Source organism: Natrix helvetica, assembly GCF_964273705.1.
Source record: "Natrix helvetica genome assembly, chromosome: 6".
Classification (NCBI taxonomy): Eukaryota; Metazoa; Chordata; class Lepidosauria; order Squamata; family Natricidae; genus Natrix; species Natrix helvetica.
The window spans coordinates 84,164,912-84,177,762 of record NC_138553.1 but is presented as its reverse complement, the minus strand read 5'-3'; the positions used below and the strand labels follow the sequence as shown (position 1 = coordinate 84,177,762).

The window sequence follows — 12,851 nt, the reverse complement described above, 5'->3', positions numbered from 1 at the left end:
AACAAAATCAAGCTAAATATAGCATTTTACAAGATGCAATAGTTTGCACTGTACAGTAGAGACCACAAGGTGGCAGTGGTCTGCTAAAAGTTGAAAAACTTTCTGTCCAAATTATTACTGATCCCTCTGAAAGAATTCCAAGGATTACAGGTTACACGGTACAATTTATAAAAAAATTAATGCATCAGGCGCCGATAACGTACTAGCCATTGAGAATGAAAGAAAATGAGACTTTGTACCACTTAGAAAAATAATAATAATGAAAACGCGGCTGAAATCCCTGACTCTTTGCAGTTACGTATTTCTAAAGAAATCAGAAGTATCCTAAAGCAATTGCCTGACATCTTTTGACTTCTACAAGAGTTGCATTATTAATTCCTGACGGCTGGATGATAGAAACCCGTTTATTTAACCAGCTTCTCTCTGTGTTAAAATTACCAAGCCGTTTTTACATGCGGCAGGGACTGGGATGAGCTGATCCTGTGCGAGACAAGGAGCCATTTCTTACTCGTAGAGGTCTGCATTGTGAGCTTTTGTGTGTATAATTCAGAAGAATTATTCATGAGGCATCTTGTTTCTTTTGCTGGAAGAAAACAAGCTGTAGGCACACAAAGCACCAGGTTAGTTTTATGCAGAGAAGAAATATCGGCTCAGACAGCTTTTTTGTGCCACCTATAGATGATCTTAGGTCTCACTGCAATGCTTAACGTGAATAAGGTCTGGAAAAGCAGGGATAGTGATCTAAATAAACGAAACAGGCTAGTTGGAGCAATACTTCCTTCCACGGGGGTGAAAGTTGGGACGTTAGGAAAGGCCGATCAAAGAAGAATTGGTGCTGGTGTAAATGGTTGCACATACCATGGACGGGTGGAGTCACCAACAGAGAAGTGTTCAGTTGAATGAAACCAGACACATTGCTAGAAGCTAAAACTACAAGGCTACATCTGGTTTACTTCGGCCATGTCAAACTCCCTGGGAAAGTCCATTGTTCTGACCCAGCTCCCCAAACATGAGAAACCCTCTGAAGTGAACTCAAAGATTCCTTTATGAGGAGCGCCCGCAGCCCCGGCAAAAAGTTTCTCTTGCAGGCTAACAAGTCTGTCCGGCCGAGAGATTAATAGCTGTCTACCACATCTATTTATCTCGGTCCCCTGCCTTTTATCCCCAGAGATAGGGTGGGGCTTTGCTAGCAGCGGTGGCTCTTCTGTCCCAAGGACTGGCCCATAGATTTCCGCTGCTCTCCTCTCCCTTCTGCGCATTAGGTACAGGGCCCACCTATTTCTCTTCTTCCTCATCAGCTACCTCCAGACTTTGGGGTTGTTGACTTGCCATCTGAGGACTGACGGACAGCCCAGGCTCCCTCCCTCTCTCTCTCTCTCTCTCTCTCTCTCTCTCTCTCTGACAGCTCCATTCCCTCTTCTCCCTCAGAGCTCTCACGCCGCCTCCTCCTCCTCCTCCTCCTCCTCCTCCTCCTCCTCCTCCTCCTCCTCCTCTGATTTGGCTGCTGGGGAGGGGCAGAGCAGTGGTGGGTTCTAGCTCCTGTCGCAACCGGTACACTGTGCATCGGGCCAGACATCCTCGTCGGGCGCGGCCGCTGTCTACGCAAGCACACTCCACCGCCCTATGACGGCCAGCTGCTCAGCAGAGGTCACGCAGGCACCACCCGCTGTGCGCGTGGGCACAAATGGCCTGGTTGCTTCGAAAACAGGTAAGGAACGCGGGCCAAACAAGCCGCCATACTGGTCCGGTGGCCGCTGCTCTGGGCTAATACCGGTACAGCCGTAGGAGGTCGTACCAGCCGGAACCCACTACTGGGCCAGAGGCCAACAAGCCACAAGATCTCTGTTGGTAGGAATGGTCAGTGGAGCAAGGAGAAGGGGCCAGCAGAGAACATGCTAACTGCTGATACAAAACTGACACCAAGTTGGACATCCAACAATGGAAAGAAGCCGTGGTTGTGACAGGGTGTCACAGGGAGGAATTGGTTCAAGCAGCAACACACACGTTACTGAATCAGTAGAGGTGAGGGGGCCGGGAACTGTGAGACCACTTCCCTTCAGAAGTTGGAGATTTTAAAGAAGAGACTAAAGAGCTATTTGGTACAGGGTCTCCTGCTTGAGCAGGGGGTTGGACTAGAAGACCTCCAAGGTCCCTTGCAGCTCTAATCTGAGTTGAACTACATGGTTCAAACAACAACACAAATGTTGTTATATAAAGAACGGTTGCAGGAAGTGGGTCTCTCTGGTTTTATGAAAAGAAGAACTAAGGGGAGACAGGATAGCAATCTTCCGATATCTCAGGGGTTACCACAAAGAAGAGGGAGTCAAGCTATCTTCCAAGGCACCTGAGGGCAGCAGAAGAAGCAATGGGTGGAAACTAATCAAGGAGAGAAGCAACGTAGAACTAAGGAGAAATTTCCTGTCAGTTAGAACAATTAATCAGTGGAACAGAAGTTGCATCCAGAAGTTGTGAATGCTCCAACACTGGAAGTCTTTAAGAAGAGGCTGGATATCCATTTGTCTGAAGCAGTATAGGATTTCCTGCCTAGGCAGGGGGTTGGACTAGAAGACCTCCAAGGTCCCTTCCAACTCTTCTCTCTTCTCCTCTTCTCTCCTATCCTATCCTATTAAAAGGAACCAGCTTTCGTGAGCTGCAACGTCGAAGGAAAGGGGCTTTCAGGTGATTCGAACTCATTCTCACTTGCAGAACATCAAGTGTTTCCCCAAGAAACACCTGGGACATTTTGTCACAGTAGCTCAGAAAGAACAAAGGTATATTTAAATCACAAACTCTCCATTCACTGCTCTAATCACTCCTTAGTCAAGAGCACAGGGGCTCCTTGTTTCCCCTGCTATCTCCGAATTCCATCACTGGCTACCTGGGGACGCTTGAACCTTCACAGTAATTTTAACTCACCTGTACAGCAGCACCTGAGCTGAAATTCTCTCTTAACCTTTTCTCTTTTTGGGACACTTCTCCCTTTCTTTGGGGGGGGGAGGGGGGCATCTGGAATGGGAGGACAGTTATCCTCAACCCACGAACACGATTCGGTTGATCTCAAATGGCCTGGCTAGGAGTGGCCACACCTTTAATTTCTCTTATCCATTGTTTTCTCACCGTTGGAAAAAAAAAACCATCAAAGAAGAAAAGGTTGGGGAAAACAAGCTGTGGAAGTCTTTTATGAATCTATGCAGAGCACGTGGGAAAGAAAATGTTGTATTGCCATGTTCAGTTTTTGAGTGTGAGATGTAGACCATGTTCTATCTACTGCTTGAGCAAGGGGTTGGACTAGAAGACCTCCATCACTGGAGGCCTTCAAGAAGAGGTCGGGCAGCCATTTGTCCGGAATGACATAGGGTCCTGCTTGAGCAGGGGGTAGGACTAGAAGATCTCCAAGGTCCCTTCCAACTTTGTTATTCTGTCATTCTGTTTTCCTTCCTTCCTTCCTTCCTTCCTTCCTTCCTTCCTTCCTTCCTTCCTTCCTTCCTTCCTTCCTTCCTTCCTTCCTTCCTTCTCCATCACTGGAGGTCTTTAAGAAGAGACCAGACAGCCATTTGTCTGGAATGGCATAGGGTCCCGCTTGAGCAGGGGGTTGGACTAGAAGACCTCCAGGGTCCCTTCCAACTTTGTTATTCTGTCATTCTGTTTTCCTTCCTTCTTTCCTTCCTTCCTTCCTTCTCCATCACTGGAGGCCTTCAAGAAGAGACCGGGCAGCCATTTGTCTGGAATGGCATAAGGTCTCCTGCCTGAGCAATGGGTTGGACTAGAAGATCTGGCTTAATCTCGTCTACTTGTGGCTTGTAGGCCTACTGGTTTTCAAAGCTACTTCTGCATTTCCAAGTGGAACTGCATTCAGGAAATCTACCTATCTCCTTTCTTTTTGGCCTGGGTGTGCAGCTGGAGGGGAAATTTGGAAGAGGTGATGAAAGCTCAGCTGGCTTTTTCAAGGCTGGGTAAGCTAGAGGCTGCCCCAAACGAGAAAAATGATCCTGCGTTAGCTAATAATAAAATGGGATGGTTTACCTGCCATTCTTGGAGCAGCTCTGAATGAAGAGGGCCTTTGCATTTCCCTGAACAAATATCTGTTTCTCTTGGAGCCAACAAACGGTTTGGCACCATCCATCTAAGGAGGCTTCAACAGGTTTTGAGATTATAAAGACAGAACTAAAAATTTGGGGCATGTAATGATGTATAACTGTACAATGTTATGTTGAGAATAGCTGGGAATTGTGATCAGGTCCACATTCCGGCCAAAAATAGGTTTGGTGTGTGTGGGGGGGTTTGTTTTAAAATATAATTGCTATATGTGTATACTTTTTTTTTCTTTCAAAAAAAGGAGGAGGAGGATATTTGGTAAAATTAAAGATGTTTATTGAAATGAAATTATCAACACCATCAAGATAAAATGGAGCTACTCAGAAGCTGAAATGCACCAAGTAAATGAGATGAAGAGTGGGAAGCAGAGGAGGGAGGTAAGGGAAGAAGAGAGGGATGGGAGAGAGAGGGATAAGAGAAGGAGAGAAAGAAGGAGTGGAAAGGGGAGAGAGGAGAAAGAGAGAGGAAGGGGAAGTCGAGAAGAGAAGGATGACAGAGGGAAGAAAGGAGGTAGGGAGGAGGAGGAGGAGAGAGGGAGAAGCAAGTGATGGGTAAGATACAAATATGGAACATATGGAGAGCAGAAGAGCCAATAATCTTTTTTGGGGGGTTGATGATAAGACGAATTGATGTAAATATTTAATAATATAAAATAATGTTGGTTATGTAACAATATACATGTGGTTATTTGTTATGAAAATGGAAAAATCAAAAACTTTATAATTAAAAAAAGACAGGTGTTGTGCAGAGGTCTCATCTCTCCATCACACCTGTTGCCAAAGCATCTCTCTCTCGCACTCTCTGTGGGCTGCGTGACCCCTTCCGATTCTTCTCCAACTCCGAGAGCTCCTACTGAGCAACCCAGAGTATTTGCACAACAACACACGGAGCCCGTTGAGACTTTGTGCCTTCTTGGTCCTGCCCAGCGTGGCCAGGAGTTGCCAACTTTTTCCCAGCCCTTCCCTGTTTTAAAGGGAAGATCTCCCATTTCTCTGCTCAGTCTCTCGCTCCCAGAAGTCACGGTGACCCCTTCCTTGCTGATCGTTGCGGCTGAGAAACGGCGGAATATGAACTGGAGACCCACATTGTTTCTCTCCAGCTTCACGGTTTCTTTGCTTCTGATTGGTACGTACGGCCGGCACAACCAAGACTTAAGGAAAAACGTAGGCGACTGCAAAAAGCTTATAGAATTTGGATTCCATCACATTGCGCGCGCACACGCACACACACATATACATACATAGATAAATAGATGAGAGAGAGAAAGAGAAAGAGAGAAAGATGGATAGATTAGATAGGTGTGTGTGTGTGTGTGTGTGTGAGAGAGAGAGAGAGAGAGAGAGACTGGTAGATAGGTAGAGATAGATATGATAGCTTGAATGAGAGAGAGAAAGAGAAAGAGAGATAGAATTTATATATATATTGGAGAAGAGGCATATATATTGGAGAAGAAGTATATATATATATATATATATATATATATATATATATATATATATATATATATATATATATATATATATATATATATATATATATATGAATTCTGTTAATATTTATGATCCGTTTTCCTGAGGGATGCTATTTCTTTTAAACTTTTTTTTTTTTTTTGCTAAAGTTCAAGATTCAGGGCTCCTTCCATCTGATAAAGTTGCAGAAGATAGAATAGAATGGAATATAATAACGGAGTTGGAAGGGACCTTGGAGGTCTTCTAGTCCAACCCCCTGCTCAGGCAGGAAACCCAACATCACTTCAGACAAAGGGTTATCCAGCATCTTCTTTAAAACTTCCAGGCTTGGAGAATTTACAACTTCTGGAGGCAACTTCTGTTCCACTGGTTAATTATTCTAACTGTCAGGAAATTTCTCCTTAGTTCTAGGTTCTCCTTGATGAACATATTTTCGGAAAGGCCAGAAGATGTCCTGATTTTAAACATGAACCTTCAAGTTCCTCCTTCTTTTCAGAACGACAAACCACAGTTTACGCTCCGTTCTTTTTTATTTGCCTAGTTCCAGACGGCAGGCGTAACAGCGTGAAGGCCATCATGAGAGGCTTCAGCGAAGAAAGTAAGTGAAGAGACACCGATGTCAAATCTTTTGGGGAAGGGAGGAAAGATAGCAGCCCCCCCACCAAAATAAAAGGGAAAGAGGAAGGATGTAACCTTCTTTAGCTTTAGATCCAGTTCTCCTTTCTTACGAGTAGTCAGATTCACGTATTCCTCTAGTTCCAGGTTCATGGGTCCCTCTAGTTCGGAAGAAAAAGCTCTTTGTGCAGAGACTGGATGCTTCAAACTTTTTAAAGAAGCAAGAGATAAGATCTGTACGCTCCAATGCGGAATCTGACGGTGAGACAGTCGGCGGGATTTTAATGGGAAAATGGCTGGATGCGTTGGTTTTTTTTTTTTTTTAAATTAAATATATCTATATATCTCCGGTGCATTGTTCAATTGTACGACCGATTCTGAAAATAGGCCCTCCGTTGGTCAGTGACGATGAAGGCTTCCTCCTCTTTTGACTAACTTGGATGTTGGGGAAACCTTGGATAGTTATGGCACTTGTTTTGCTGTGGAAACTGAGCTATCGGTAGTGGCGGGATTCAAATAATTTAACAACCGGTTCTCAGCCCTAATGATTTCTTCCAACAGCCAGTTCACCCAACTGCTCAGGAAGTTCACAACCGGTTCTCCCAAAGTGGTACAAACTGGCTGAATCCCACCACCAGTACAGGGGTCACCAACCTTTGGACCTAAGGGACCACTAAATTCATTGTTTAAACCCCGTGGAGCGCTAATATGAATTAGCGACGGAATGGGGACCCCTTGGGCACTTAGTTTGTTAGCGGAGAGAAGCACCCGGGGTCAACCCTAGTTTTGCTGTCTATAGCACCTGGGAATCTCAAATACGGCCAAGACTGAATGTGTGTCTTGTAGCCAGGCTGGGCACTAGATTGGCTCCCTGCAAACTTGGCCGAAGTTTCGCACACTCTTCACCAAAGTGCCTGGACTCCCAGGGAGGGAGGGAGGGAGGGAGGGAGGGGTTGGAGCTACTAAACAGGCACCAAGCTAAGTGCCTGAAGGACCCCATAAGTATAAGTAGAATCTTTATTGTCATTGTACTTAAATACAACGAAATTGGTTCCCATCCCATCCCATCAGCGAGGGGGAGTAATTGCTCCCGGGGGGGCGTAGTTTGAGGAAAACTGATTTAGTGCAATATAAAAAATGCAGAAATGCAAATATTTTTCTGCGGACCACCAAACTTTTCTCGTGGACCACCAGTTGGTGACCGCTGCCTTAACTTACAACAGTTTGTTTAGTGATGGTTTTGAGTTGCAACGGCCCTGAGGAAAGCGAATTAGGGACATTTTTTTTTACACAGACCCCTGCAGGTCACATGTTCAAAACTGAGACGCTCGGCAACTGACTCGTATTTGTGACGGTCGCAGTGATCCCCTTCCACACCCTTCTGATGTGTAAAGTCAATTCGCTTAACAACCGTGTTACCGACTGAACAGCTGCAGGGATTCACTTAGCAACAGTGGCGGCAGGGAGTGGGGGTGGGCCCTGAGGCGTTTTTCTTTCCATGCCCAGGAGCCCCAAAGGCTTCAGGTTCTGTTTTGGGGGCAGCAGCCCCAAGCCCTTAAAAGAGGCGGTTTCTCAACCTTTGAACCCAAAGCTCAAAGGGTGATTGAGTTTTGCTTACGGAATCAGCTGCAGTTCCCTGGACACAAAGCGCGTCCAGAGTTCCCTCCCCAGCCGGACCTTTGGAGGGTTGGGAGAACGAGAGATGGAAGAAATATCGAATAATCCTTCCTTCCATACTTCCTTCCCTCTCCTTCCCTTCTTTCTCGCTCACTAATCTCCTCCATTCCCTTCCATCCTTCCCTCTCCTTCCTTTCTCCTTCACTAATTCCCTCCATTTCCTTCCCTCCTTCCCTCTCCTTTCTTCCTCTCCTTCCTCTCCTTCCATTCTCCTTTGCTAATTCCCTCCATTTCTTTCCTTCCTCCCTCCCTTTCCTTCCCCCTCCTTATTTCCTTTCCTCCCTCCCTATTTCCTTCCTTCCTTCCCTCTCTCCTTCCTTTCTCCCTCGCTCGCTAATTCCCTCCATTTATTTCCTTCCTTCCTTTTCTTCCTTCCCCCTCCTTATTTCCTTTCCTCCCTCCCTACATCCTTCCTTCTCTCTCTCCTTTCATACACACACACACACACACACACACACACACACACACACACACTTACTTTAAAAAGAGAGAGGACATAGCTGGTTTTTGAACTACAAACTTTTAATATCTTCAGATATTCTTTTCTTTTCTTCTTTTCCTTTTCTTTTTTCTTTTCTTTTCTTCTTTCCTTTCCCGAAGTTTCCTTACACTGAGGTATTTCTTCTGCAGTTTTTTTTCCTGGGGAGAATTTATTTGGGTTGCATCAGCTCATGGGTACCCTTTTCAGACAGAAATTCTTCTGACAATCCCATCCCCCCCCCACCGCCAGCCCCCTGGGGATGCGATCCGCTCTCGGTTCAGGAGAAAGAGAGACGCAGCGATGAAACGCAAGCGGTTTGTGGAGGAAGAAACGAGGGGCGTCCCTTGACCCCCACCCACTAACCTTAAGCCCCTTCCCTTCTTTCCCAACAGACCGCACCGACTCGGCATCGGAATACGAGAGCAGCAGTGAAGACTGGGAGGGTAAGGACGGACGCAGAACGAGACACAAAGTCTCTCTCTCTCTCACACACACACGCACACAATGGAGAGATTTCCCATCTTCCCTCTAGAACGGCAAGATTTTGAGAAGCCCCGTTCAGTGACTGGCCATCCTTGAACTCCCGACCGTTCGGTTCAAACCATCAGAAGTTGTGATGGCGCTGAAAAAAAGGGACTTACGAGCGGTCCTCGTTTTATGACGGTCAACAGCGTCCCCACAATCGCCTGAACCCAATTTGGGCACGCTGGTTGCAGGCTCCTGGGGTCACGTGATCAACATTGGTGAACCTCCCCAGGTGGTGTCCAACAAGCGAAGTCCATGGAGGAAAGCGGGATTCACTTAATGACTGCACAATTCGCTTTACGACCGTGGCAAAAAATATATCCTAAAATTGGGTGCGACTCATTTAACAACCATATCTTTTAGCAACAGACGTTCCGGTGCCAATTTTGGTCGTAAGTCGAGGCCCATTACAATCCTTTCATCTTCTAATCCATTTTCTGGGGATTCCACATACGTTAGACTACAGTTTTCAGGGACTGCATTGGCTGGGGATTACGACCACAAATTGAGCCCAACCTTTCTGTAGCTAAGTGAGACATTTATTAAGCAAATTTTTCTCTATTGTGATACCTTTCTTTCCACGGTTGTTAAATGAATCACTGCAGTTATGTTAGTAATGCGGTTGTTAAGTGAATCTGGCTTCTCCCTTGACCTTGTGAATGTTGTTAAGTGAATTTTGGCTCATTTAATGAACTTCCTTGCCACAGTCGTTAAGTGAATCATTGAAGTTGTTAAATTAGTCACACGGTTGTTAAGTGAATCTGGTTTTCCCATTGCCTTTGCTCGTCAAAAGGTCACAAAAGGGGATCACGTGATCCCGGGATGCTGCTGGGACCGTCATAAATATAAGTCAGTTGCCACGTGTCTGATTTTTTGACCATGGGGACACTGCAGCCGTCATAAGTGTAAAAAAGGGTCGTTAGTTACATTTTTCAGTGCTGTTGGACCTTGAATGGTCACTAAACGAATCATTGCAAATCGAGGGTTGCTGAAGTCTAAATTCTAATCTGGTGTGTGTGTGTGTGATCGGAGGATGGAAACAAAATATTTTTGGGGCAATTGAAAGGCCGAGGAGAAAGGAATCTTTCTTTCTTTCTTTTGGCTGCAGATTTCAAACGTCTCCATTTCAGGCGAGGGAGTTCTCTTCACTAAATTCTGTGGGTCCTTAAAAGGTGAGCCTGTCACAAGAGACACAACAACAAGAAGTGCCTTCTTGATTCAGGCTGACAATTGTCCGGCTGGGAAAAAAGAACACAACTCAGCACTGAATCCCCTCCCAAAACTTGGAGAAGTTTTACAGACCTTTACAGCCCCCCCCCGTTCCCCCCGCATGCCATCCCTCTGCTAAACAACTAATTCCCACAAGACTGTCAAACTATTTGCTAAGACTGTCTTACTATTCTTCTTCTCATCCTTCCTATTACCTACCTCCTCCCACTTAGGACTATAACTTTGTTTGCGAGCATCCTTACGATTTATATTTCTTTATTTGGCTTCCTAGTATGATTTGATTGCTTATCATTTAGGATGAATGCATTTTTATGAACACTGAGAGCTTCTGCACTGGAGACAAATTCCTTGTGTGTCCAGTCACACTTGGCCAATAAAGAATTCTTTTTTTCTTTCTTCTTCTTTCCCTCCTCCTCCTCTTCACCTTCACCTCCTCCTCCCTTCCTCGTCCTTCTTTTTCTCTTCCTCCTCCTCTTCTTCACTTCCACCCTCTCTTCTCCTTGACCTTCTCTTCTCCTCTTCTTCACCTCCTCCTTCCCTCCCCCCTCCTAATCCACCTTCGAAGGAAATGGATATCTTGAGACACCTATTAAATATGGGCCAATTATGACAATACCACTTTTAATTGAGCCCTGCCAGAGTGGAAGCATCGCTCCAAAATAAGATTAAATTCAACAAGTGTTTTTTATTTATTTATTTATTTATTTATTTAATTAGATTTCTAGACCGCCCCCTCTCCCCAAAGGGACTAGTTCCTAGTGTTCCCCCAAAATCAGCTTCTTTTATTTTTTTCCTGGATCCATTGAGTTTGGATAGAAAAAAATTCAAGAAGCGTTTGCATAAAAACCTGTTTAATGAATCCACTGCCGTTGTTCAGTGAGTCACCTGGACGTTAAGCGAATCATGCTTCCCCATGGACTTAGTTCATCAAAAGGTCACAAGAGCAGATCATGCAACCCCCGGGGGATGCTACGACCGTCATAAATATGAGTCATTGGCCAAGCGGTTGAATTTTCATCACATCACCGTGGGGATGGTATAACGTTCCTAAGTGTGAAAAATGGTCCTAAGTCCATTTTTTGTGCCGTTGTAACTTTGAACGATCACTAAGCAAACTGTCGTAAGTTGAGGACTAGATGTACATCACAACATCAGAGTCCTCTGAGGACACGGATAGGAATTCCAAAAAACAACAATTACTGGATAATTTCCTATTCCTTTTTTATTGTTATTACTTTTGCTATCCATTCTTTCGGTTCTTGAAAATAATGGAGCTTTACTGATAAAATCAGCCCAATTTTCCTCACTAGAAAAACAGGTCCTTCCATTTGCGTTTGAAAAAGACGAAGGGAAACAAATTCTTTTAAAACGCTATCACAATGGATTCTTTGCAAAAAAAACAAACAAACCACACACACACAATCAAATTTCCTGACTGGGAGAACAATTAGCCAGCTGAACAGAAGTTGCGAATGCTCCAATGCTGGAAGTTTTTAAGAAGAGACTGGATAGTCAATTGTCTGAAATGGTGTATGGTCTCCTAGTTGAGCAGTGGGTTGGACTAGAAGACCTCCAAGGTCCCTTCCAGCTCTGTTCTGATTCGGAAACTTTGGAAAGACAACACAGCTCTGATCTGAGCTTAAAATTTGGGATCACCCAAATAGATCCTTTCAAACGTGGGATGGGGGGGGGAGTGCAAATTCAAAATATTTTCATTAAAACACGTATTCTAACTGCAACCTATTCATCGCTGTCTTTATATGGCAGAGGAGGTAACAGCCAGTGGGAGGGTTATCTATCAGCTGCCTATTCCTACTGATATTTACCATGGAATGTTTATTGTTTTTTTCCCCCTTCTAGCACGGGAGGAGAGAAATCGTGGAAGGGGTTGGCCCGAGTATGAATTCAATGAATATGACTAGCCCAAGGAAGAAATGCCGGCAGAGGAAAATCAAATCTGTTGAATCGAAAACATTATTTTTGCAAGGCCATTCTTTAACACGCCTACGTCAATTAATCTTTTCATGTTATCAATGATTTTGCTTGTAATTGCCTCTTGCTTTCTGACACAAATATGTAGAAAACCCTGAATATTGATCAAGACTAACCCTTTAAGAGAAGTGTGTGTACCTATTTACTTACCAACATGCATATTAAAGCTGTAAGATACTATGGATTCAGTTGCCAAAAAATGCTTCCATTGGAAAGATCACAAAGGCGCCATCTACCTACAGCTCTTGAAAGCAGCTGCATCTTTATCCAGGATGTGGAACTGCCCTCTGCTCTTACTAGATAAAGAAGTAGCTGCTTTAAAGTTACAAGGTGCAGCTGTCGTCATGATCCCATGCGGTTCAAAGTACCTTTTCCAAATTATTTCTAAAGTTCTGCAGGCTGCCAATATGCCTGTTTCCATTCAGAAGAAAATTCACAAGCATTATGCTAAAATAATAATTAGTATTTCGATAGGAATGCTTGAAAAGTAATCGTTTTCTGATCTCTCTCTCTCAAATGATCTTAGAATATGGTTTATTAGCCTGTGAAAATTTACCTGTTTATAAAATGTATTTTAGCTTTGTTAATATTGAAAAATACCAGCATTTTGAAAATGTCTTTAACGCTCGAGTATTTGCAGCTGACTCTGTGTGGCTAAAATGAGATGAATATTTTGAAAATTAAAATGATAGATTAAAATGTCTCTAGATTCAGGGTGTCTGAGTCATTTGGATTACGCAGTGAAAAGGAAAGGAGAATGAAGGCTC

General features: G+C 44.3%; 1 protein-coding gene across 4 annotated transcripts; it reads left to right on the top strand.

Moving 5' to 3' along the window:
• The first annotated feature begins 1,602 nt into the window (after positions 1-1,602).
• UCMA (upper zone of growth plate and cartilage matrix associated) lies at positions 1,603-12,777 on the top strand. Of its 4 annotated transcripts, XM_081958651.1 has the most exons (6): positions 1,603-1,708; positions 6,106-6,162; positions 6,321-6,440; positions 8,730-8,780; positions 9,971-10,034; positions 11,953-12,777. In XM_081958651.1, exons 1-5 carry the CDS (start codon positions 1,624-1,626, stop codon positions 10,012-10,014), a joined length of 357 nt encoding a protein of 118 aa, XP_081814777.1. In that variant the 5' UTR covers positions 1,603-1,623; the 3' UTR covers positions 10,015-10,034; positions 11,953-12,777. The 4 variants fall into 4 exon arrangements, with proteins under 4 accessions (XP_081814777.1, XP_081814776.1, XP_081814779.1 ...); XM_081958650.1 differs by lacking the exon at positions 9,971-10,034; XM_081958652.1 differs by lacking the exons at positions 1,603-1,708; positions 9,971-10,034 and adding an exon at positions 5,034-5,220.
• Positions 12,778-12,851: the final 74 nt, after the last annotated feature.

Coding starts and splice junctions, on each gene's coding strand:
- UCMA (XM_081958650.1), top strand. CDS start 1,624: ATGACGGCCAGCTGCTCAGCAGAGGTCACGCAGGCACCACCCGCTGTG. Junction 6,441..8,729: donor CTCCAATGCGGAATCTGACG/GTGAGACAGTCG, acceptor CTTTCCCAACAG/ACCGCACCGACTCGGCATCG. Junction 8,781..11,952: donor CAGCAGTGAAGACTGGGAGG/GTAAGGACGGAC, acceptor TCCCCCTTCTAG/CACGGGAGGAGAGAAATCGT.